Raw genomic sequence first — 25585 nt, 5'->3', positions numbered from 1 at the left:
ACGCATCCCACCAAAAACGTTGTGAAAATCAAAAATTATCTCTGCTGCGCTTAAATTTAAGTAGATTCAAGTAGGCGGACAAAGCGACAGTCAGTGCCACAATCGCCCACACAATTACAAAAGGCAGTTGGCGTTTTCCATTGCATTGTGGCCATTATTCCTGTTGTCGTCCATTGAATGAATGTGTCTGCGAGGCAACGCGCACAAGCGCACATAAATACTTAAGGGCTTATAGAGGGGCCGTGAGCGAAAAATGCGCTACAATACCGTTATATATGAATAAAGAGCATTGCTACTTCAATACAATAATTTCATCCGCAGCTGACGCCTTGGCTAAAAGAAAAGTTGAGCGGTTCAAAGAGGGACTTTTAGCCCAAAACGCTAAGTACACTGCAGTGCAAAAGTGTGACTGGCTTTAGCTTGCTGACATGCAAATGTATTCAGAATTATAAGAAAAAGTCAAACTGATGCTGCGAATTAACTTTAAAGACTGTAAGCAGCCGCATGATTGCACTTAGTTTTATTTCATACACACAATCAGCGCCAAAAGAAAGTGTACACCCATATCGACAAGTTTTGCCAATTCATACTTTAATTTTTTTATCTTCGATTATTTTTTTTTATAAAAGTATAGCATTTAAGTAGTACTAGTATTTTTATATAAGTATATATCTTACTGATCGCTCAAAGCGTTGTAGTTTGCCAAATTTTTTAAAAGTTTCATGAGTATAAAATCAACCTGCATGCCCGCTTTACAAATTTTCCGAAATCGTTCGCTAGCATTGAAAGGGGCAAAATTAAATACCTGCTCATTCAAGGCATACCGAAAAAATTGGCTTCGCTAGTGAGTCTAACCTTCGCTGAGACCAATTCGAAAGTGCTCGTACAAGGCAAAGCGTCTGATTTATTTAGAGTTGAAACAGGAGTAAAGCAGGGAGACGCATTGTGTCCTAGACTATTAAAGATGCAGATCTCCAGAGGCTATATTCACAAAACTTCCCACATATGTGGCATGGACGATGACCTGGTCATCCTCGCGCGAGAGATGAATGTTCTAAATGAAGTATTCGATGTACTCCAAATAAAAGCAAAATTCTTTGGATTAAAGATCGATGAAAGCAAAACGAAATATCTCGCACGCAGACTCAACACGTTGAGAAAAGGTGATCATAAATTTGAAAGGGTGGAGCAAATTAAAAATCTAGAACTGCTTTTTAGTAGAGTTGTTGTTAGCCAAGACTGCAAACAGAGACAGTCTGCAGAGCAGAGCATATTTTGCCCACGTTAAACTGTTAAAAAGCAAGCTTTTGAGTAGAAGAACGAAAACCACAATAAAACATTGATTCGACCACTGGCAATATATGGAAGTGAAACGTGGACACTGAAAGCAGATACAATTATTATTAAGCATATTGAAAAGAAGAATACTGGGTCCAGTACGAGAAGAAAATTGTCTCTGTCGCATCAAATATATTAACCAGCCAGAGAAACTCCTACAAGGTGAAAACGTCGTGACGTTTGTTAAATCGCAACGCATTCGATGGCTAGAATATCTTTGCAGAGTTTCAGATGAAAGAATACCTCGCATTGTTTTGGATGCACGCATCTATTGCGAAAAGCGAAGAGGGTGACCGCGGAAACGATGGTTAGACGACGTTGAGGACGATCTAAGCAGCTTAGGAGCGAGCAACTACGTAGTATGGCTATGGGCGGAGAGACATGAAGAAAAATTGTGGAGGAAGCACAGGCTCAAACCGAACTGTCGATGTTGATGCTGATAGTTCACACTACAACAAAACGCATATAACGCGAGGTTTCAAATTTTATAAAAAATGTATAATTCGGTAAATCCTCATACAAATTTTTTAGTTAGAATTTCGGGAAGTATGCAGTTTTGCAGTCCAATTAATTTTTATATAACAAAAGGCAAGTTTCAGTTGGTTCGAAAAATGCATTGATTTTTGAGAAATGTCCGCTGATGGTGATGGGTATTTTCCTCCATATATAAAAAAACAATCTCACAAAAAAAAAAAACTATCAAAAATCAAAGCGAGCTTTAAGCTACAACGATTACTATCACACTAAAAATACTTCTTCAACTTAAAATACAATAAAGGGTTTTCCAATAGCAGGTGCTAAGTGTTAAACAGGAGAGATGATTAACGATCTTTTATGGCCGGACTTGGATGGTATTGATCTGGGCAACGTTTATTTTCAACAAGACGGCGCTACGTGCCTCATAAGCAACGAAACCATTGATCTTTTACGGGAAAAGTTTCCGGACCGTGTTATTTCTCAAAGAGGTGATCGCAATTGGCCACCGAGATCTTGTGATTTAACACCTTCTGACTTTTTTCTTTGAGGCCACGTGCAAGAGAAGGTCTACGCCAACAACCCAGGGTCGATTCAAGACCTCAAAGTTGGAATTCGTGGGGCTATCGAGGACATAAGGCAGCCACTTTGCAATTCGGTTATGGAAAATTTCATGAAAAGGATATTGTCCTGTAAGCGTGGTCGTGGTGGTCATTTGCCTGATGTTATTTTCCCCTATTAACGGCGTACCTTCCTCTTAATAATGAAATAAACATCCGATGATTTATATTAAAAAATAGCATTTTTCTTGGAATATCAAAATAACACTTCTTATTGGAAAATCCTTCATTATACTAAGAATTCTGATGAAAAGGTTAGAAACGTTGATGAAAATGTAAGGAATTTGACGATGAAAATTTTAGGATTTTTTTTTATATTAATTTTTCACAAAGTTTGAAACTATGAGTCATCTAGTTCTTGTTGTAGTATAAAACGTATTGTCATAGAAAAATAATTGAAATTAAATGAAGAGTAAAAACTTGTCAGTATGTGGTGTACACTTTCTCTTGACGCGGACTGTATGCATATAGAAGTTAGTTATACTTATATAATACATAAAACTTAAGCCAAAAGCCTCTGAATTAATTGTGCTAAAATCTTTGAGATATCTTTTTCCTCTGGACGTCTTTTGTTCACGAGGCAAATTAATTGGAGTCAAATTTTTGAAAAATTGGTTTAACAGCCCGATTCGATTCTTACTCAAAATACTATTTATATAAAATCATGTTTATGCCAAAAATTTATTCGATAGGTGGTGCTGTGCTCGAAGTATTTTGAAAACAGTTTCGGAGTTATAGTAAGTTATTCTCTTCTGACACATTTATTTCGGGTGATAATTAAACAAAACAAAACAAAAAAAAAAAAAAAACATTCGTGGCTGCAGATCTTCAAAGCTTTTACAGGATTCACATAAAATAATAATTTTAAATATCTAGCAAAAAGAAAATAAAATACGATAACTTTTTTACTCCATTTTAGTACAACCCCATTGGAAAATCGTATAGTACGATATAGTGAAAAGTGAAAGATTTGTATCCCAAAAACAGAGGATAACTCAGACAAACCTTTAGCAGGGCTGCTACTTTAATCAATAAAACTTTAAAAAGTGTTTTACTTTAATCGATAATATAATATATATGGACACAGTTTAGTAATTTGGATGCAAGTGAAAATCTTTAAAGCAGCTTTAAATATGGCAGGCCACTATTTCCTTATACGAGAGTTGCCTTTTACATTTCGCACTTTTGCAATACTACGTTTGATGAGCTGTTATAATTTAATATTTTTATTAAAAAGTTTGGTATTTTTTAGCATAAATCTACATATAAGGTTTTCACTAACGAGTTTTTTGTTTGCGCCTTTTTCAGAAAGCTAAAAAATTCAGCTCACCCAAAAGGTGGAATTAAGTCGTAAAAATGTTCGTGTTATTATTTGTTACGAGCTTTGACGTGGATTACCCAGACAGGAATGCACTGATCAACTTACTTCAACTTCTGGCGTTAAGGAACCGCACATAGTCACTGTAAAACGCATAGCTGGTACAAGGAATTCCAATGTGACCAACGAGCCTTCCAGGATGATTATCGTAAAGGCCGTCCAAATGCTGTGGCTGACCCCGATGTAATCTATGCTGTGCTTCAAATGATAAAGGCAGATCGTCGTGTGACATATCGTGAGATAGAAGCATACGTGGGCATTAGTAAAGCTAAAAAACGTTCATAAACGTTTGTTATCGTTGGACACCGACAAAAATAATAGACTTTTTTGTCCCCCAAACTAATATAAAAATCAACCCTCGTGCATTTTCCAAATGCTATAAATTCGGTGTCTTGTACCAGGTTGCTTGTCGCACTCTTAATAGTTCTACGTTAGCTGCTCATGACTTAAATGTTTCCCACCAAAATGTAGGTGAAGCCAGAAAGGACTACGGAATGGCTTTCACTCATTAAAGACATCTGAGGCTTCATTCTTATTTATCTCCCATTTTTCCTTACATACAACTCAACATTTTTTAAATTAGAAATTTTTACCATTATCTTTGCTGCTTTGTCACAAGCATCACTCTACTCTTTTGATTCCTTTGTTCACTACGTATATGCGTTTGTATCAAAGAACCAGAGAAAGCAGACAGTAAATGGAAGAAAAAATGAAAAAAAAAAATACTAAGACTGTTGTGACGGCTACTGCTGATGCTGCCTGGGCAAGCGAGCTTTGGCGAGGACGAATTGACTAAATGTAATGAAGGATATCCGCACCAATACGCTATGGAGGATGAATAATCCTTAATTAAAGCGACGGCAAACTAGCTTGGATGGCCATGCAGAGACAGAGCAGCAATTGTTTGCATAACTTTCGAAAAATAGGAAAAAAATTTGAAAGTGAAAAATTGCATGTAAAAGAAGATTAAAAAATAATGAAGAAAAATTAAATAGGACAGGGAGAGAGAGGGAGAGAGGGGCACAACTGAAACTGATAGGAGAAGTGAAATTGGGGAAAATCATGCAAACAAAATAAATTTACTCGGTGAGCTTTGGCAGCTGGCAGCTAGTCAGTAGATCAAGGGTACAGAAAACGAGAGATACGAACGTAATTAAAGTGCAAAAAAAAATTAAATAGAAGTACAAGAGAATGGCGTTGAAGAATGCAGATGAAGTCGAGAAAACAGAAAGGAAAGGAAAACTATTGTTTGATTGACTTTGCAAATGACTGGCGCTCAAAGTGTGACTCCAATGCTTGGGTTTTTTATGTGTATAGTCGCAAAAGCATACAACAGCAATGGCTGTAGAGCGCGCGCTGATATTATTAAAAAAGTTAATTGCCCAAGCGCACACCGGCGCAACACTCACATCCCATTAAAACGCGCTGGAGTGAAAATACTACAAATTCAATATAAGTCAAACGAAACCATGGTCTTAAAGTCAAAAGGGCCATACAGATTGGGGATGTGCCTGCGCTTTCGGCCAAATAATTGGCGCATTTTCCAGCATTTCACATCACATCACAATGCCACTATGCCAGCCGCACAACCACTTGAACACACGCACACACAAGCACACAGCTACACAGCCACACAGAGCGACCGAAGCTCGTTTGCCTACAAATCAAATTAAAACCCATTTTTCTTTTGTAATTAACTCATTCATTTCGAGAATGTGCGCGCGGCGCCTAAAAGCTTACTACCTTCCAACCAACCATTGCCTGCAGCCCAACGAAAGGAATGCGCCGTGAGCTCATTATGTTGTCGTAGGAAATAAAATAAGTCCAGCGGAATTTAATTTCGTTACAGTAATTTAATTTTGGTATTTTTATTTCCCAACATAAACGACGAAAAAAAATGAAATGAAATGAAATAAAATTAAATAAAAGAAATTAAAAAAAACAAGCGCTTGAAATGCGGTAGCAAATAAACTTTCGCTTTTAATTCTCAACTCGAAACGTACCATTTTAAATCCTTTTACGACCGCGCAAGTTGACGCCCACATAATTAGCAACGCCGCGGAGCAACCACCACAACAACAACAATAAGAACTAAAACAAAAAACCAAACATAGTAAAGGGCATAAAAACGAAGAAGAAATATTTCAACAAAACGACTTAAGAAATTTAACCCTTCTTCACAATCGCATCTACTTTCATTTTCACGCACGTGTAAGAGGCGAGCTGGGTACGGCGTGGCTGATAAACCGTTAGTTGGTAAATTTAATTTCAACCTACTTTACTTTTCACTACTCAAATTTGACTCGCCTCATGCAGACTAACAAACACAATAAATTAGTTACTTTGGGGAAAAAGTTGCGTCGCTCTTATTTCGGCTGTCATGCTGCCGCGGGTCTTGCCCCAAGCTGTACGCATTCTTCAACTGTTTTGTTGTCTATATTAGTTTTTTTCTTTCTTCTACTTAGTAGCATTGCCTTGACTGCTTTTGTGAGCGAAGAAAATGCCGCAACTAACCCTTTTTGTGTTATTACAATAAGAATGGATACTAAATTAATTTGAAGTGGCAGTTTTCTGTGCCATCCTACAGTTCCAAGCGGCGCAAAAAAGTATAGCAAAGGCTGTGCATGCTACGCGAAAAGGCAATGGCAATGAAAGTATTAAAGAGTGCAGACTTTATGGAATAAAATGAGCTGAGCATATAATCCGAGGAATTTAAAAGTTTTAGAGAAACCTTTGAGGAAATTCAGCGAGATATATTAGATGTAGAATACCAATAAATTAATTATTATTTAGGATTAATGAATGAATGAACGAATACAAGGTTTGCGCTTTGAATTAAAGATTTTTGAAACCTGTATAGGATTAAGAGCGTACCCATCGTACTCTTGCCATCTAACCTAGGATCAAGAATGGAGTAGGTCCACTTCTCTCAACCTACAAACTTTGTTGTACAAGTAGTTTTGCCACTTTGGCCAACACGAGATGATAATCTGGCATGTAACGCTACAAAGAGCATCTGGCCAGAATAGGACGTGAGGTGCTTCTCAATTGGTCAAGGGAAAACGTCTCTATGTTAGTTGCTTTGAGCACAGGCCACTGTCTCCTAGGTTGAAATGCTCAAAGATTGATCGTACCTAATTTCGACTACAGGGTTGTTAATATTCGACGGACCCATCTGGCAACCCTGTATCTTTTGACAGAGACGTCAGATCGCTTAATGACATACCGAGTTGGAAGCGTCAGTCTAAGCAGATTTTTACCGTGGAACAGTACATACCACGCAAGCGCTCCCAAATTGTTGAAATTTACATTCAACAAAAGAAGTCAATTGTGAAAACTCAACGTGCGTATAAAAAATTAAATAATGTGAAAAGTGTGCCTTCTCAGAACACCATTAATCGTTTGTACGAAAGGTTTTCGACTGGTGATGCTCTTTTTAATCCAAAGAGGCCAAATCAAAACCGACAGGACCAGTGTTGAGACGTCGCCAAGAACATCCCAAATCGCCGTTCTTAGCAGTTGGGCATTGCTCGGACCACTTTACAACGAATTATCCGCATTGATTTGCATTTATTCCCATATAAGATTCAATTGACGCAAAGATTGTTGCCTGCGGATAAGCCTCGTCGATTGGAATGGGCCCAAAGAGTCATCGAAGTCCGTCGGGTCCGTCAAATATGGTCAACCCAGTATAGTAGAAACTGCAAGAATAAGGTGGAGGAAGAGTCTGTCAGATATCTGCTCTGTTGAATGATACTAATCATCGTTATTCAATGATAATAATGACCTTGGGGATATAAGAGTCAGCCAGATCAATGGGCTTGCACTTAAAATAAATTAGTTTAAGGTGTTAGGGGTACTCAGAATTTAAAAAAAATTGTTTGTTTTTTGCATTTTTTTTAAGTATAGTATCTGAAAAATATTGTGTGAAAAGTGGAAGTGAATCCGAGAAATACTTTTCGAGTTATTCAACAATTAACAAAGGGTGCTCGGGCGCTCCGGAGCGTTCGAGAGCAAGTAGATAGCAGCAAATGCAAGCTATCGACGTATGAAAGTGGCAGATAAGCGCACTCGAGAAGGTAGAATGCTACGTAGGCAGCAGCAAATCGATATGACTGCTATGACGGCTAAAGAACTATTATATGACCCAGGAATAGATGACACAGTGTAAGTAATTAAATAATTCGTATAACTCTACATAACTCTACATAATGGATCTGACTTGCAAACAACAAAAAAAATACATCATCACACGAGATAGTGGTAGTAAACCGGTGCTGGTCACTAATTAGTTGTATTTCAGTGGAAGTGTTCAACCACCTCAACAACAACAACAACTCTACATAAATCCATAGCAAAACTTTAAATGCGCTTGGTAGATTTCAATAAAATATATATATATATATAATTGGCGCGTATACCCTTTTTGGGTGTTTGGCCGAGTTGCTCCTCCTATTTGTGGTGTGCGTCTTGATGTTGTTCCACAAATGGAGGGACCTACAGTTTCAAGCCGACACCAACTTCAGATATTTTTATGAGGAGCTTTTTCATGACAGAAATACACTCGGAAGTTTGCTATTGCCTGCCAAGGGGCGACAGCGATTAGAAAAATCTTTTTCTTAATTTTGGTGTTTCACCGAGATTCGAACCGACGTTCTTTCTGTGAACTCCGAACGGTAGTCACGCACCAACCCATTCGGCTACGGCGGCCGAATAATTGTATAAAATGCGCTTTTAAAAACATAAAAAACTGGTGCCTGATCGAATGATTTTTTTTTTTAATTTCGATTTTATTTAAACAATTATTTGTCTATTTTTTTCTCGAAAATCTGAAAAATATTTCCTGAGGCCCTATGAGGCACAAGATTATCTATTAATAAAACTAATTTCTCTTGTCCGGTTGATTTTAGATGAATCTCTTTCAAATGAATTTATTTTATTTAATTTTTCTTAAATTTTATGATATTTTTCTTTTATTTTATTTGATTTTGTTTTATCCTATTTTGTTTTATTTTAAATATTTTAAATTGGGTTGGTTGGTTTAAGGGTGACCCCGCATCGGAGTGCCACATAGACCGCAAGTAAGGTGCGTTGTGTTGCCCTAGAGCTCATTATGTTATATGATTTCCCCACCTAACCGAGATTTTTTATTGTAGATTTTGGTCAAAGATATTAATTCGTTTCGAGAATTTGATGAGATATTCGATTTTCAGGTTCGAGAGTACTGAAAGATTGTCAATTGTTGGAGAGCCTAGAAGAGCGAGTCGACTTCTGACTAGACCGGGACAACTCCAGATCAAATGCCTGCTCGATACTTCCCCATCTTTCTTCCTCGCAGTATCTGCACAGGTCGTTTTGAGGAACCCCGAGCCGACGTGCGTGAGTGCCCAAAAGGCAGTGGCCGGTGATAAGAGATGTTATATGCCTTAGTCCGTGTTTCGAAAGACTTATAAGGGTTTTTGTCTGTTTCAGATTGTAGGATGGCAAGATTTGTCTGGTCGTAACGCAAGTAGTTTCCACTCGCCACCTCCGGTCAGCAAATCTGTGAAATTCTCAATCAATGAGCATTTTACATGTTGAGAGCGGATATTTTAAATTAATTTAATTTAATTTAATTTTATTATTATTTGTTTTAATTTTTTTTTCTTTATTTCCCTTTGTTTTATTCAATTTTTTTGATTCATTTAATCTTTTTTTTTATAAAATTATTGAAATTTAATAAAAGATTCTTTTTTTCGTTATATATTATAGTTTTGTTTTGTTAATTTAATTTAATTTAATTTTGTTTCATTGGTTTGGATTTAATTTATTGTATAATACTTTTTTATTTTTATTTGTTTTAATTTGTTTTTCTTTATTTCCCTTTGTTTTATTCAATTTTTTTGATTCATTTAATCTTGTTTTATTTTTATTTTTCTTTGTTTTCTTTAAAATAAAGTAATGCATAATAATTAGTTTCTTTTTTTTATAATACTGAATCGTGGTTAATTTAACCTAAATTCGTTTAATTTCATTTATTTATTATATCATTTTAGCTTAGTTTATTTTGTTTTATTTTTTGTATTCCATTTTATTTTTTTATGTTTTTTAATTTACTTAATTGACATTCTTTTAAACCCAATTACTATTTTTATTCTCTTTTATTTATTTAAAACAAATTATTCAAATTTAATAAAACGTTCTTTTTTTCGTTATATTTTAGTTTTGTTTTGTTAATTTAATTTTGTTTCATTGGTTTGGATTTAATTTATTGTATAATACAATACAATATTTATTCTTTTTATTTATTTTTTATTTTTTTTATTTCACTTTTACCCTACTTTATTTTATTTAAAATATTACAAATTATTTTTATACTTTCTATTTATTTCATAACGATTTATCTCGGCTAATTTAATAAAATTTTATTTTACTTCATTGCATTGCATTTTATTTTTATGAATTTACGTTTTTTTCTTTAGGTTTTTATTTATTCTATTTTGTTTTATCTTTCTTAATTTATTTAACTTAATTACTTTTTTTACTTCATTACATTTGATTTTAGTTCATTTAAGTTGATTTCGTTTAATTTAAAATTATTTGTTATTTGTTGTAATGAATATTTCATTTTAACTTACAATACTTTATTATTATTCTAATATATTTTATTAATTTTTTTCTATCTATTGCAATTATTCTTGTTTTTTTGTTACTTCTCATAAATAGCCGATTTACATTCATTCACACTACACTCACCTTTTCGCAAAGTCCTCAAATTTGAATGGCTTCTCGACGAGTCCTTCATCTGCGTGCGAAAGAAAAAAATTAAATTTTTATCGTATAGACCGATTTAAAGGGATGCCTTTGTTCGCACCAGAATTTGAATGTCATAAAAAAAGCAGACAAAAACCAATTTTACCTGGGTATTCCTCATTCTCTTCATCGTAGTCTTCCTCCTCTTCACCTTCAATGAACTGAGCGTTTTCCGTGTTATCACCATTTTCAATTTCCGCAGGCAGGGCTGAAAAAAATAGAGGGAAAAATAAAAAATAAAAATTAAGCCACCAATGCATTTTCAGAAATATCGCACAGACACGCTGTGTTATAGAAATTTTCAAATAAATACTAAACAAACAAGTATCGAAACACAGATTAAGGGTGGCTATAAAGGAAATGTTAAAAAAAATCTGGAACAAAAAAAATAAATAGAGGTATCAGTGCATTGCACCCCAATCCAATTGGAACAAAGATTTACTTGACATTAAGAACATTAGCAGCAAATTAAATTTCTACACCATCAGCAGCAAAGGTATGCCGTTTCTCATTCGATAAATGTGTATGTGTGCGTTTGTGTGTTATGCATAAAAGGAAATATTTCAATGCAGGGTGAATACTTGGATACTACAGCGTAGTCGCTTTTGCTTAAAATGTAGGCAGGAGGGATTATATGTATAGCAATTTGCCGTTATAATGATAATGAGCAGCGGAGAATTGGAATGTCTTCGGCAGTAATAACAAATCAAGAATAATAGGCTGTAAATGAGATTAAGCACCTTCCTGCTAAGAGCCCGAGCAGTACGCCAGTTAGTTCTGGTGAATTTATGAACATGAACGATGTAAAATTTTATGGCAAAATACCCAGTCTCCGAATGTTATGAATATTTAGTAATTTAATTATTTTCCATATAAGTTTCATATCCATTAGCTCGACTGTTTAAAGAAGCAATGCAAGTGCCGGGTGCCAGTAACTTGTAAGTGAAACTACTGCAAAACAGTGCCCACGAGCATATGTGAGTGTGTGCGTATATACATTATTACTTGTACGTATATGTCCTGGTCCACAGACGCTAATTAATTAACCAACGAACAAAAAAAAAACAAAAAACAAGAAACAAGTTTTCTTCTCCTCTCTAATACAAACTTTCCAACAATTGCTGTTCCTCTGCCCTGGTTTTGGATAATGCAACAGCTAAACATGTTTGTACTTACATATACATATACATATGGACACATATACATATACATACATGTATGCACATAAAACATCCTTAGTAATTGTAGTCTCCGGCAGTAGCCAGTACAAATCATGCTTGAACTTAGCGAACTTTATTCAACTCACAACAAAATTCAAAACAATCTGCTTTGCTGGCGTATAAAATACATGCCGAAGTTGTATATACATATACAGGGTGTGATGCCGGCTTGTTTGCTCTTTATCATATACTAGCAAACCCGGCCCCCTTCGCTGGGCACACTAAAATATAATAGATATGGTTTAGAACAGAAAATATATGGTTTTCATATTACTTATTTCTTTATTCTTTATTCAAGCGCTTTGGCATAAACAATATTTTTTGTTTTTCTTTTTGTTTTTGAGTAAATATAAAATATAAATTGAAAATCAGGAAAAAAGAAGTTTGTTTATAAATTTCAAATCAACGCACATGAATAAACAATCGTCTTTTTTCCTGATCATCCATGAATTTTTCGTTTCAATTTATATGTTTTATTAAGCATTGGAGCTTTTTTAACCATTATCCATTTATATTTTTCAAAAAAACAAAACGAAAAAAATTTTTTTTTCCACGAACACATAATTTCATTCGGATTTCACATTAAATTCTCAAATTTCGTAAGAAATTATTCACTGTTCCAAAATCCACTCCAAAAAAATTCACAAACAATTTTTACATGTTGCACCTACGTTTTTTCCTTATGGCATCCAAATCAGAAAGAAATATTGACACATTGTAACTCACACTGTCAATTTGACAGTTCAGTTCCGCCCCAAGCGTTAGAAAAGTAAGCGACATTATGGCTGGCTCAAAAGAACGCTGTACCCGTTGCCACTCCTCCGAATTACAACCAAACTTTACGAAATCCATTTTCAATACTTACTTAACAATGTGCGTAAGTTTGGTTTAATTCGGTGCAAAGACACGGCGGGTTTACGTTTCGGCATATATTTTGAGACCCTAGTCATCAATAGGTATGAAAATTACCCCGTATTAAAGCACTTATCAACAGCTTTCATTTGATATCCATATTGTACATACACAACCGAAGGTTACCCGGGTCCACGTTTTGACCTATATCTCGAGACCCTATCTACCAATAGGTATCCAAACTATACGGAAACCATCTTCAATACCTCCTTAACAATGTGTGTAAGTTTGGTTTAATTCGGTGCAAAGACACGGCGGGTCCACGTTTTGGCGTACATTTCGAGACCCTAGTCATCAATAGGTATGAAAATTACCCCGTATTAAAGCACTTATCAACAGCTTTCATTTGATACCCATATTGTACATACACAACCAAAGGTTACCCGGGTCCACGTTTTGACCTATATCTCGAGACCCTAGTCACGGAGCGGGATGAAAAATACTCTGAACTAAAGCATTCACCAACAGCTTCCATTTGATACCCATATTGTACATACACAACCGAAGGTTACCCGGGTCCACGTTTTGACCTATATCTCGAGACCCTATCTACCAATAGGTATCCAAACTATACGGAAACCATCTTCAATACCTCCTTAACAATGTGTGTAAGTTTGGTTTAATTCGGTGCAAAGACACGGCGGGTCCACGTTTTGGCGTACATTTCGAGACCCTAGTCATCAATAGGTATGAAAATTACCCCGTATTAAAGCACTTATCAACAGCTTTCATTTGATACCCATATTGTACATACACAACCAAAGGCTATGCGGGCCCACGTTTTGACCTATATCTCGAGACCCCAGTCACGGAGCGGCATGAAAAATACTCTGTACTAAAGCATTCACCAACAGCATCAATTTGATATCCATATTGTACAAAGACATTCTAGGGTCCACGTTTTGGTCTCTATCTCGAGACTCTAGTCACGGAGCGGCATGAAAAATACTCTGAACTAAAGCATTCACCAACAGCTTCCATTTGATACCCATATTGTACAAACACATCCGAAGGTTACCCGGGTCCACGTTTTGACCTATATCTCGAGCCCTATCCACCAATAGGTATCCAAACTATACGGAAACCATCTCCAATACCTTCTTAACATTGTGTGTAAGTTTGGTTTAATTCGGTGCAGACACGGCCGGTTAGCGAACACACACAAAAAGTTGACTTTATTTTATATATAAGATTTTTTTCAGTTTGTGTCCGAAAAATCCAAATATCTTACGGAACCCTATTTTTTTCCAAAATAAAATGTAATCCATGTTACTCTTGGATAATGTAGTTTTCGAATGGTGAAAGAATTTTTAAAATCGGTCCAGTAGTTTTTGAGCCTATTCGTTACAAACAAACAAACAAAGTTTTCCTCTTTTATTGTATATTAGTATAGATATCGGGTGCTTTTGTAATAGCTTGACATAAAAACTGATGTTTCCTGCCATGTCCAACCGACTGTTGCTATTTCTCCTGTCATTAAACAGAAGGGACTGTAGGCAGCTGTTTGGACTATTTTCGGGCATTTTTCTAAGGACAAAGCACAAGGAAAAGGTAGGCATCTCAGATAGTGCACTCTGTCCAGCATGCGGGGAGGAGGATGAGACAGCAGACCACTTTCCGTGTATCTGCCCGGCCTATGCTCGAATCAGGCTTGAGGTCTTTGGCACTGATGTGTTAAGAAGTGACTGTCTTGGCTCCTTGGCACCACAAGATCTACTCAGATTTCTTCGGTGATCGGGTAGAATTACAATAATTAAATTAAAAAGCGAATGCAGTACAATGGACTTAATGTTGTCTGAGTGCTATAGTTGCTAGTTGTCCCGATAACAAAAAAAGAAGAAAAATCACTATTGTTAGCGTGCCGATCCGGATTGAACCTTGGCCTCCCTCAATAACTTATATCAAGAATCTCGATCCTTTGCAGACATTCTTTACTTTTACAGTCCAAATATCTTAGCGTCGTCATTAATTGTACACATCCAGGTTTTTGCAATTTCGTTTGGGTCCAGCCTCAGAATATGTCATGCCCACTTACGACACTGAAGCTTGATGTAGTCGGCGCTTTTGAAGTCGTCCAGCTCAACTAGGCATTCATTGCTGTAATATAGGCGGTACTTGACTTGAGCTATCCGCACTGGTACAAGAATGCTGTTTGGCTGCTGCGTCGGCAGATACGATAGTTTCAAGGTATTTGAACGATGCCACCCACTTAGAAGGGTAACTGACGATCAATATTGCAAATTTACATTCGTTTGGAACTTTTCGATGCCAAACGATTAATTAGCCGCAAATTCGACGTTGCCAACGTCCAGTCTGTTATGAAGCACTGGTCCTTCAAAGTGGTTAATGTTGATGGCAAACCAAAGATGAGCGTCACCTGAAAGGATGAGAAAAAGACTTGCTGCCCCGAAAAAATTGCAGCGATAGTGTTGACGAAAATGAAGGTGACCGCTGAGGCTTATTTGGGCAAGACAGTTACCAACGCTGTCATCATTGTGCCCGCCAACTTCAACATTTCTCGATGTTGGTACCATTGCTGGTTTGAATGCATTGCGTATTATTATTGAGCCAAATGCCGTTACTATTGCTTACGGTTTGAACAAAAAGGCTACTGGTGAACGCAATGTGTTGATTTTCGATTGGGATAGTGGTACTTCTGATGTGTCTATTCTGTCTTCGAGGTATCTTCGAGGTTAAGTCGACTGGCACATACTTGGGTGGTGAAGATTTCAGCAGTCGTCTCATCACTCACTTCGTTCAGAAGCAGAAAAAGGATCTGACTGCCAACAAGCGTTCTGCGCACAGATTGTGAGCGCCCAAAGCGTACTTTGCCTTCATCCACTCAAGCTAGCATTGGAATCGACTGGTTGTTCGAAGGTGTCGATTTCTATACTTCGATCACTCGTGCTCGTTTCGACGAGTCAAGCTGCCATCATTCAGGGTGAGAAATCCCAAGAAGTACAAAATCTGTTGCTGCACAACTTTACTCCCCTCTCCTGGGATATTGAAACCGCTGGCGGTGTGTGGAGTATTTTGATCAAGCGGAACACCACCATTCCAACTAAGCAGTCTCAGACGTTTACTACCTACTCGGGCAGTCAGCCCGGTGTGTTGATTCAGGTATATGAAGCTGAACGTGCTCTGACTAAGGGCAACAATTAGCTCGGCAAATTCGAACTGTCTGGTATTTCAATAGCACCGCCTGGTATGTCACAAATTGAAATCACCTTCAAAATTTATGCCAACGGCATTTTGCACGTAACCACTCTGAAACGTTCCACCAATAAGGAAAAGAAGATTTCCATTACGAACGATAAGGATCATTTGTCTAATGACTAAGGAGTATATTGAACGTATGGTCAACGAAACCGAGAAGTACTGCACTGAAGATAAGATGCAAAATGAGACAATCGCCGCCAAGAACTCATTGGAGTCATACTGCATTAACATGAAGGCTACTTTAGATGAGGAGAATATGAAAGCTAAGTTGTCCGAACCAGATCGCGCCACCGTTTTGGACCAGTGTAACGAAAGAAAGAAGAATACGAGCACTGTCAAAAAGAAGTGGCATCTGTGCAATCCAATTATTACCCAGTTGTATCAAGATGCCGGCGGTGCTGCAATGGTATCCCCGGCGGTATTCCCGGTGGCTTCTCAGGAGCTGGTAGTGCTCCAGGTGCTGGTGCAGCGAGGAGCCCGACTAAGCAATTCGTTGCGATTTAGCAGAATAAACAAAAAAAAACAGCTCCGTTTTTTCTACAGCATTTTTAAAAAGGCATCGAGGGCCTCCTCACCCTTTGTTTGTAAAAGGTATGTATTGATGCAAGCGATGCTCGATTGTATATACGGCAAAACTTTCTGCAATTATTAGAACTGAACCACTTTTACGAAAATGTTTAAACAAGCATATTTTTATATTTTTAGCTACAACTTTTTCTTCATTAGTCATAGAAATATTGAATTTTTTTTATCTCTGAAAACTATGTTTATCTGCTTTTCAGTTTTAGAACGAGTAATAACGGAGTCAAAAAACAACAAATTTCGGCTCAGCTGTTGATGCGAAATCATGTCAAAAGGAGTACTTTTTTTATTTCCCTCATTGGGAGATCTCACTTGTTCTACGCATTGGCACTTGTTCTATCCTCTCTATATTCGCACGCTGCAATGCACGCTGCCTATTAATATCTATACATTCCCTAAAACACAAATACCAACACATAATTTTTGACTTACGCATTTAATTTTCAACTAAGTGCACAATGTTGTATGAACCAATCGATTGACTTGCAATTTCCTTGCCTTATTTTCATAGTTGATACACATACACATACATGTGCATTTGTATGAGTAGATGGTAATGAAAGGAAAATAGAAACATGAAAGCAAACAATAAAAACAGATGCCGTTAATAGAGCTGAAATTGCAAATAAACAGACTTGCTTATAAGTTCTGCTGCAGCGCTACCTCAAATGACACTTTGCTGTTGGCTGTCATATCGAATTAATGAATTAATTGATTTGGGATATATGCAGCTCATAAAGGTTGGAATTCCGGAAAGTTTTTCCTCTTCGAGGTATGAATTGATTACGAAGTTCAAAGGAGGTAAATTTTGGGAGTCTATGGCATTTGTTGTTGAAGGAAGGAAAGGAGAAACGAAGCCTGGAAAATTAAATAAACGGGATAAACAAAATGGATATAGGTATGAAAGTGAAATACCTACGTATATTTTGCTGAAAGTTGTTCTAAAATTTTTACTTATTTAAAAATACGCCTAGAGAAGATTTTTGTTTGTATAATTTTTGTTTCTATTTTGCAGTTTGACAATGGAGTGTTCGACGTTTTTTGGGCCTCCGCTAAACCTGCTATTACGAACCGCCTTAACCATCCGTTTGACACCATTTTTAAAACCCCTGGTTGGGCACCCGGTTCTGACCTTTTTCGTCCTGTTCGAGGGTTCTTTTTGAAAGATTATATCGATAAATCGATAGAAAATTAAAGCTTAGGAAGCTACTTGGAAGCGCAAGTCGTAAGCTATAATAGAAATATGTTAAATTCACGTCCTAAGTTGAGAAAGATAGTCCGGTCAGAACCGGTGCGTTACGGTGGATCGAAAATACAAGCAAAATAAATGTTTTTTTCTCAATCTAGAGAAAAAGTTGTGAGTAAGGACATCTACAGTATTCAGATACATTGAGACCTTTTTGAGCAGCCATGAACACTTTTCCTAAAGCCGAAGCAAAAACTATTATAGTCCGGTTAAAAGCTATCTAACGATTTCAAAATCACATTCTTGGAGCTGCTGAAGGCCTTGCATCAACTCCTAAATACAAGGTGGCACAAAATTAATCATCCTATCGGAATGCTTCGTTAATTTGTTCAAATGGCGTCGTACGTCACTCATATCTGACACTTGTGAACTATACAGCTGCGGTATTCAAACAGACAAACAGGCCAGCAATCGAGCACGCAAATGTCTAAATAAAGATTTCCAATGCTCAAAATAATTTTTTTTTTAATTTAGTAAAAAAGTTATTCAATGACCACATGAAGAGTATGAAATTTCAAAGTGCTCGTTGAAATGGCCATTTGAGTGTTCCAGAGAAACAACGAAAGCTTAGAAAGCCTTGCGTCCTAGCATCGGCGAGCTTCACAGAGAAGATGCGACCATGAGCTTTAGGAGCTTTACGATCTTTAGCTTTAGGATCTTAACGAGGATTAAGGCATAGTAAAGCGGGTAAAAATCGTTTAGCACTGCTTACCAAGTCATTCGTACAAATAGATGTAAAAGTTCCAACTCTGAACTCGCTGATAGTGTCAAAGGAAGATCAATGTATCCTCTGCATTAAAAGACCGAATGCAGAATTACTTGGCATCTCTTGGCTATTTCTAGTTGGTGCCAAACTCAGTCACAATCCTTTACCACCGTGGTGAAATAATATGCATTGTCTATATTTTAGTATATCAAAAAAGAATATAAAAACTATCAAAAGTAGTTTTTCATATATAATATTAGGAGAGGTGAAATGTGGTGATAATTTTCCGCTGGATGCCTTTAGTGCGCCACATCTCGCATTGTATATATGGCTGTGGGTTACACTATAAAACAATTTAAGGAAGGCATTACGGTTAAAAAAAAGTGCGTGTAGCGTAGTACACATAACAGAAGTGAAACTTTCAAGGCATACAAAGAAAGAGGGAGAGACCCGAGAGAGAATGAGAGAGAAAGAGAGACAGAGAGAGACGGAGAAAGAATATATATCTAAATAAATTCACATCACTTGCAGAGAATACAAATAGACAAAATTTACGAATAACGGAGAAGAGTCGACCGGTGTAGGTAAACGACGGACACAAATCGTGGCAACAACGCGCACTACTCCGAGCATTTAACACCCGCAAAAATGCACCGAATCTATTTCCGTAGCAACGGTACAAGTTACCGCAAGGCAATACCAATAAATCCGACGCCGGAATGGATGGCACTTTATAGTACGCACAAGCACTAGCCAGGAAACGGAAATAAGCGCCAAAAAGAAGGCACCAAAAAAAACGCCAAAAAAATTGGGACTAAAAAACGCCCAGTAGGCACCAAGGAAATATAACGCCAACAAGTAGGCACCAAAAATATATTCCCTACAAGTTTGCACCAACAAACAAGCGTCAAAAAGTAGGCAGTGTTATTTCTCACTAGAAATTAGCGACCACAAGGAAAAACTCAGGAAAAATAGCCTAAAGTGTATCTAAGATATATAGAAGGTATAGCTCTCTCTCCTTTTCCTCTACCTAATATCTTTATTCTCTCTCGCGGAACGAAAATACCCAAAACGTTGCATGGGCTAGAAATTTTACTCTCCATTCTCGCTCGCGCATCGACGCCTAAGAAGTTTCACTTGAAAAATTCTTTAACTGTTTTGTATTTAGTGCAGCCGATTCTATGATATTCACAATACGGTAAATTTGGTCTATGGTATCGAATTAAAAAATTTTTGAACCGTTTTGTATTGAATTATTTTTTGTTTTTTTTGTTGTGACATAAGGTTAGGAATTTTTATTTTTTATTCGAGAGCTGATACATAAGATACTTTTGATGTAATTTTTCATTTATTAATTCCAGCGATTGGCTAATCTTCGAGCACCTACTTTTAACGTTCAAATGTTCATGCACACACAGAGCAGATTCGGCAATTGAATTCCAGAGCTTGAAGCAATCAATGAAGAATAGGCTTCATGAAGTAGCAATGGTTGAAGACAACCAGAGTTTGATGCCCATTACATCTGAGGAATTCTTACTGATTAAAAAGTGTAAATTTTGAAGCCGTTTTTTTTTTTAAGAATAGATCACATCAATTTTTACTGATTAAAAGGTGTAAACATTTTTAATTTTTTAATTTTTTGTTTGTTTAAGAATTCATGCCATCAATTCTTACTGATCCCATCAATTCTTATTGATTGGAAAGTGTAAAATTTTGTAATTTTTTTGGTTTAAGAATTGGTCCCATTAATTCTTACTGATTGAAAATTGTGAAATTTCAATGCAAGTTTTTGAGTTTTTTTTTTTAATTTGGACTAAGTTACCCATACTAAAAATTTTAACTAAAAACCATGGAATTGGAATGTAAAGTTTGTGCAATTTTCCATCTTTTTTATAAAATTCGAAATTCAGGTTTTTATGGTTTTGTTAAGTAATAAGCAATATATATATACCTATATACATATATATATACATATATACATATATATTATATAATTGGTGCGTAAACCCTTTTTCGGTGTTTGACTGAGCTCCACTTCCTATTTGAGATGTGCGTCTTGATGTTGTTCCACAAATGGAGGGACCAACAGTTTCAAGCCGACTTCGAACGGCTTATTAGAAAAAAAAACTGTTTGTTCATTTTGGTGTTTCATGCACGGAGTTTCAAACTTTTGCACTCCCGAATGGTAGTCAAGTACCAACCCATTCAGTTGCGACTGCCGCCGTAGAATAAAAGAACTGTTTAAACTTGTTCATAGAACCTAGTGCTATAGTTAATTAAGACAATGTGTGCTTTTAGGTGAAAACAAAATTATTCATCAACAGTTTTTTAAAGGTTGCTTAAAAAAGGTTCTTTTATATTTTTTTCGCAATTTTTTTATATTTTCATTGTAGTTTCAAATGTGTTTATTACATTTTTAAATATATTTATTATTTGTTTTTTATTATTATTTTTAGCAAAAAAGTTATTTATTTAAATCGGTCAACTAAATTAAAATTCGCACTTTGCTCGCGTTCATTCCCACACCCTCTTTAATAAATAGATTATCTTAATTTACTTTAAAGAGCTACTAAGTAAATACAAGAAGTAAAAATTACACATTCCCTTCCTTTCTCTGTAATCCGTACGAGTAAAACACGAGGGTGGCTAGTTCTGCAAACTCTTTGCTGTGATTGGAATTTATGAGTTTCGTTCCAAAACAAAAAAAAAACACAAAAAGCAAACATTCGCCTCAACTTTTCGCATAATTTTCACTACTTTAGAAGCTGCTAACTTATGTTTAAATAAATATACATCCACATTTGCCAGTAAGTGTTGATTATAGTGAAATTTGTGCCTTGAAGTACGCGTAAAATTCACAACCCAAAACAACTACTTACGTGCAAAGCCAAAGCGATAAAGTCGCAATCTTACTTTACTCGCATGCTAAGGCTGTAGCTAAAGCTTGTGCGTTTTCCCGTTTCACATAGCAGAATAAGTGGATGCATCTTAAATCATGGCTGGTAATGGTAGCGGAAAGGTGCTGATGCTACCCACTAATTTCGGTGAAAACGTCATCAACATCATCAACATCATCGAGCCATAATTTCATTAATCAAGTGCAAATGTGTGCGTTTGAATGATGTTAAAGCTGTCAGCAGCAAAGAGGGTAGCAGCAGCAGACCCAACGTGGCGTGAGGTGAAGTGAAGTGCTTGCTTAGCAACAGCTTCCGTAGTGGCGTACTATGCACATATGTATGTGTGTAGATAGTCTTGCTCGCACTACACCCTATACATCGCATATTTACCCAACTATACACGTATGATATACTCGTACATGTGCATGTGTGTATTTACTTGTTTGCTTGCTTGCCCAGCAAGCCGCCTTAAGTGCTTCCACTAGTTTTGGCTTGGATATTGAAAATCCAAATTTCCTGTGAAATTCATTAGGATGCGTTACGAGTAACCGCATTATAGAAGTGTTTAGATGTGTGGCAGTTGTAAAATCAAATAGTTCAGCAGCAGCAGTTGGCGCACAACGAGCATTCGTTTGAATCGTAAAGTACATTGACGAGTTTCCGATTTGGATTTCGATTTCACTTTCATTTTTTCCCACGCGCAATCGTGCATTCAGAAATGGTTTGCGTGTATGCGTACATGTGAATGTGTGTGTGTGTAGAACTCTAATAGTTACTGGCTGCAAAGGGCATACTGTTGACCAGCGGGCGTTGCACTAACGGATACGTGGCAATTGAGTAGCAAATTGAAAATTAATTTTTTTGTACACTTTCGAATATTGCGCAGCTAATTATTAAATAATGCATTGGTAAAATCTTTCCCAGTTCGTTTTTAAAATTTGGCGTCTGTTTTGTTTTTTTTTTTTTATTTCCATTATAAATTACAATCTGTTAATTCAAAACAGTAATTGGTGTTAGGGTTTGGAATTAAAAAGTCCCTTCCCTTTGGGAGAGAACCTTATTGTCTTTAGTAGCATTTAGTTACAATTTTACTAGCACAACATATTTTTCTATATATATATATTTTTCTATATATATTTTTCTTTTTATTTATATTCCAGTACGTGCAAGATCAGTGGGCGTTTTGCGCTTTAGTCTTCTTGGTTTAAGTTCCATTTCCGGTATCAGTCTCATTTCATGGTTTTTGTGCTCTAATAGTCGCAAGATATGCTTACTGCTGTTTCTTTTTACTGTTTCAGTGACAGTGTCTATGCCGAGGTCGCGGTGAATATCGTCATTTTTTATGTACCAATTTGCGTTTGTGATTGTCCTTAGCATTTTAGATTGACTTCTTTGTATGATTTGTAGGTTTGATTTACTGGCAATCCTTCAAATATCTAGTCCGTAGGTCCATGTCGGTCTGATTAATGATTTTTACATCATTTGTTTATTAAATAAGCTTAGGGTTAATTGCTTTCCTAGTAGCCAGTAGAGTTGTCTGAATTTGTTTTTCCTCTTGTTTCTCTTGTTCAGTATGTGTTTTTTCCACGTGAGTCTTGAATCAATCGTTAAGCCTATATATTTTGCACTTGAGTGTATTTTTATGTCTTCTCTCTTAATTTGGATTGGATATCTTGAAGATTTTCTCTTCGCGTATATTACATGTTGTGTTTTGTCTTTATTGACCTCAATGCCCCATTTTCCAAACCATTGTGTTGTAGCTGATAGCGTACCTTACAGTGTTTTCGTAGCTGCTTCTTCATTGTGGTTAGCTAACATTAAAACTGTGTCGTCTGCAAATGTAGCTATCATTGATCCTCGAGTAGTTGGGGTTGGTATATCTGCTGTATATACTATGTATAGTAAGGGGCCCAGTACGCTTCCTTGAGGTACTCCAGCTGCCGCCGTCAAGATAACAGAGCACTCATCGTCGTATTTCTATCAGTCCTGTAGCTTTTAAGAATATTAAATATGTTAAGTGGTAAAAGGTTTCTTAGCTTACATAGAAGTCCTTTGTGCCATACTCTGTCAAAAGCTTTCGTGATGTCCAAATACACGGCAATGCAATATTTCTTCTTATCGAGATCGTCTGTAATTTTGTTTACTACTCTGTTATTCTATTGAACAGTTGTATGTTGTTTTCGGAAACCGAACTGGAGTGAAGAGATAACGTCTTTTTGTTTTACAATCGGGTAAATTCTGTCAAGCAGTATTTTCTCAAACAATTTGGAGAGGATGGGCAGCAAGCTAATTGGTCTGTACGAGCTAGCAACAGTGGCGTTCTTGTTTGGCTTGGGGATCGCTATGACTTGTGCAACTTTCCATGCTTTTGGAAAGTATTGTAGCCTAATTATTCCGTTGAAGAGGTCTCGTATGTAGTTTTTTATAGCATCGGGTAGCTCCTTTAGTATTTTTCCATTTATTTGGTCATACCGGTGTCTTTTTGTCTTTGAGTTTCTTTATATAATATTTGATTTCTTCCTTTGTCGTATTTTGTATTTTGTGGTCTGCATTTTCAATTGTGATTGGCAGCTCAATGTCTTTATTATCTTTGCTATTCGTAGATATTGATTTAAACTGTTCAGCTAATGTTTCCGCCTTCTCTGCTGATGTTTCTGCGTCTGTCAATGCATTGTTCATGTATGCAAATACAGTTTGCTTAATAGAGGCGTGCCCGTGAAAATTCAATTTATAAAAAAAATGTAAAAGCTGTTCATATTCGTAGTGCGCGAAGCGCAATTTTTTAGTGTTATGAGAAATTTATAAAGCGTACGATTTTTCTACAAAAGCAGTTTCACGCATGAAAAACCATTTAAAGTACTCTAAAGTTCTAAAAATGTTAAAAAATTTTGCGAACCTCCTTGCAAATACAAAACCTTGGCACCATACGATCAAACAAATGCTACATTCTACCAGAAATGAAGAAGAACATTTCTCGCCCAGTGCTTCATCATTGTTTGGTTTTCTTGAAAACCTTGTTACAATCAGCAGCTATGTGCCAAAAAAGAATAGAGTTAATTTACTTTCCATCGTTCATTGTACCAAAGATTGTGGAGGCGAAGCAAGAAAACAATAGCCCATTAGCTATTATAAAGCACACAAAGCTGACGTCGAGAGCGTGGATCAAACGGCCACATATTTTGTTACAAAAAAAAAACAAAAAAAAAAAACAGAAACTAAAAAAAACATAAAAAAAATAAACAAAAAATAAACAAAAAAATTAAAACAAATATAAAAAAAACAAAAAAAAGTAAAAAATAGAAAGTAAAAAAAAAACTTATATTAAAAAAAAACTAAAAAAAAAAACAAAAACCAAGAAAAAGGAATAGTATAAAAAAGAAATTTTAAAAAATCTAAAAAACAAATTTAAAAAAAAATTAAAAAAAAACAAATCGATGGACCTTTCCTTTCTTTTGCAAAATGTTGGGTGTCATAGCATTAGCAATGGTTTGTACTTGCAAGGAAGTTGATCGGTTAAAAACAAGGGATGCGAGACGAAATTTTTTCACGAATATATCGAACACATTCGACCTTGAAAACATCAAAAATAACATAAAAAATCTAGCCGTTATTTCTCAATTCACTACTCGTTTGGCTATGGAATAATTTTTCAACAAACCAATTATCCCTAGGAATAATGAAATCAACAACCAACCGGGGTCGATACACTCACAGCGAAGAGAGATTGTCGTCTTTGTCTACATGGAGGCGAAAAGTTGCGTCGAAATCTCGTTTCTATTGCATTGTATGCAAGAATCCAGTAGTTATATGAACAGCACTCAAAAATCTCTTATCCTCATACATGTTTTGATTGCCATCCACCGAATCCATAAAAAAATACCATTTCAGATTTTACCATAAATTTTACTGTCATCAACTTATTTATATTCAACCTTCTTCGAACTGAGTCAAAATAAAAAAAAAATTAAATAAAAGATTTCTTATTTTCACAAGCCAAAATATTTTCTCCGATTATTTTTGCTTCTGTAGGTGGCTCAGTGCATGCCAAAAACAATGAAAGTGCTAAGAAATTAAAAATACGATGCTAAAAAATGAATTATGAATGTGGCGCATATTGTCTTTAAATTTTGTTTATGTTTTATTAAGTTTACCTAAAGCTTTCAAAATAAAATAATACAAATTTAAGCAGTATTGGTATTTG

The 25585-nt window shown here is 36.0% G+C and overlaps 1 protein-coding gene and 1 pseudogene across 1 annotated transcript in view; one reads left to right on the top strand and one right to left on the bottom strand.

Annotated features, from left to right (window-relative positions):
* LOC128855168 (protein timeless homolog) overlaps nt 1-10862 on the bottom strand; it is a 55761-nt gene extending 44899 nt beyond the window's left edge. Inside the window, exons 1-2 of the mRNA XM_054089870.1 lie at nt 10709-10862; nt 10546-10594 (exon numbers count right to left, since the gene is read on the bottom strand). Of these exons, the coding sequence (XP_053945845.1) occupies nt 10546-10594; nt 10709-10862 (203 nt within the window). The remainder of the gene's footprint in view (nt 1-10545; nt 10595-10708) is intronic.
* Nucleotides 10863-14995: 4133 nt separating this feature from the next.
* LOC128855159 (heat shock 70 kDa protein cognate 4-like) lies at nt 14996-16457 on the top strand (annotated as a pseudogene).
* Nucleotides 16458-25585: the final 9128 nt, after the last annotated feature.

Source organism: Anastrepha ludens, chromosome 2 (genome assembly GCF_028408465.1).
Source record: "Anastrepha ludens isolate Willacy chromosome 2, idAnaLude1.1, whole genome shotgun sequence".
Classification (NCBI taxonomy): domain Eukaryota; kingdom Metazoa; phylum Arthropoda; class Insecta; order Diptera; family Tephritidae; genus Anastrepha; species Anastrepha ludens.
Note: the sequence above shows the minus strand (reverse complement) of the source record. Positions and strands in the feature narration are given on the sequence as shown.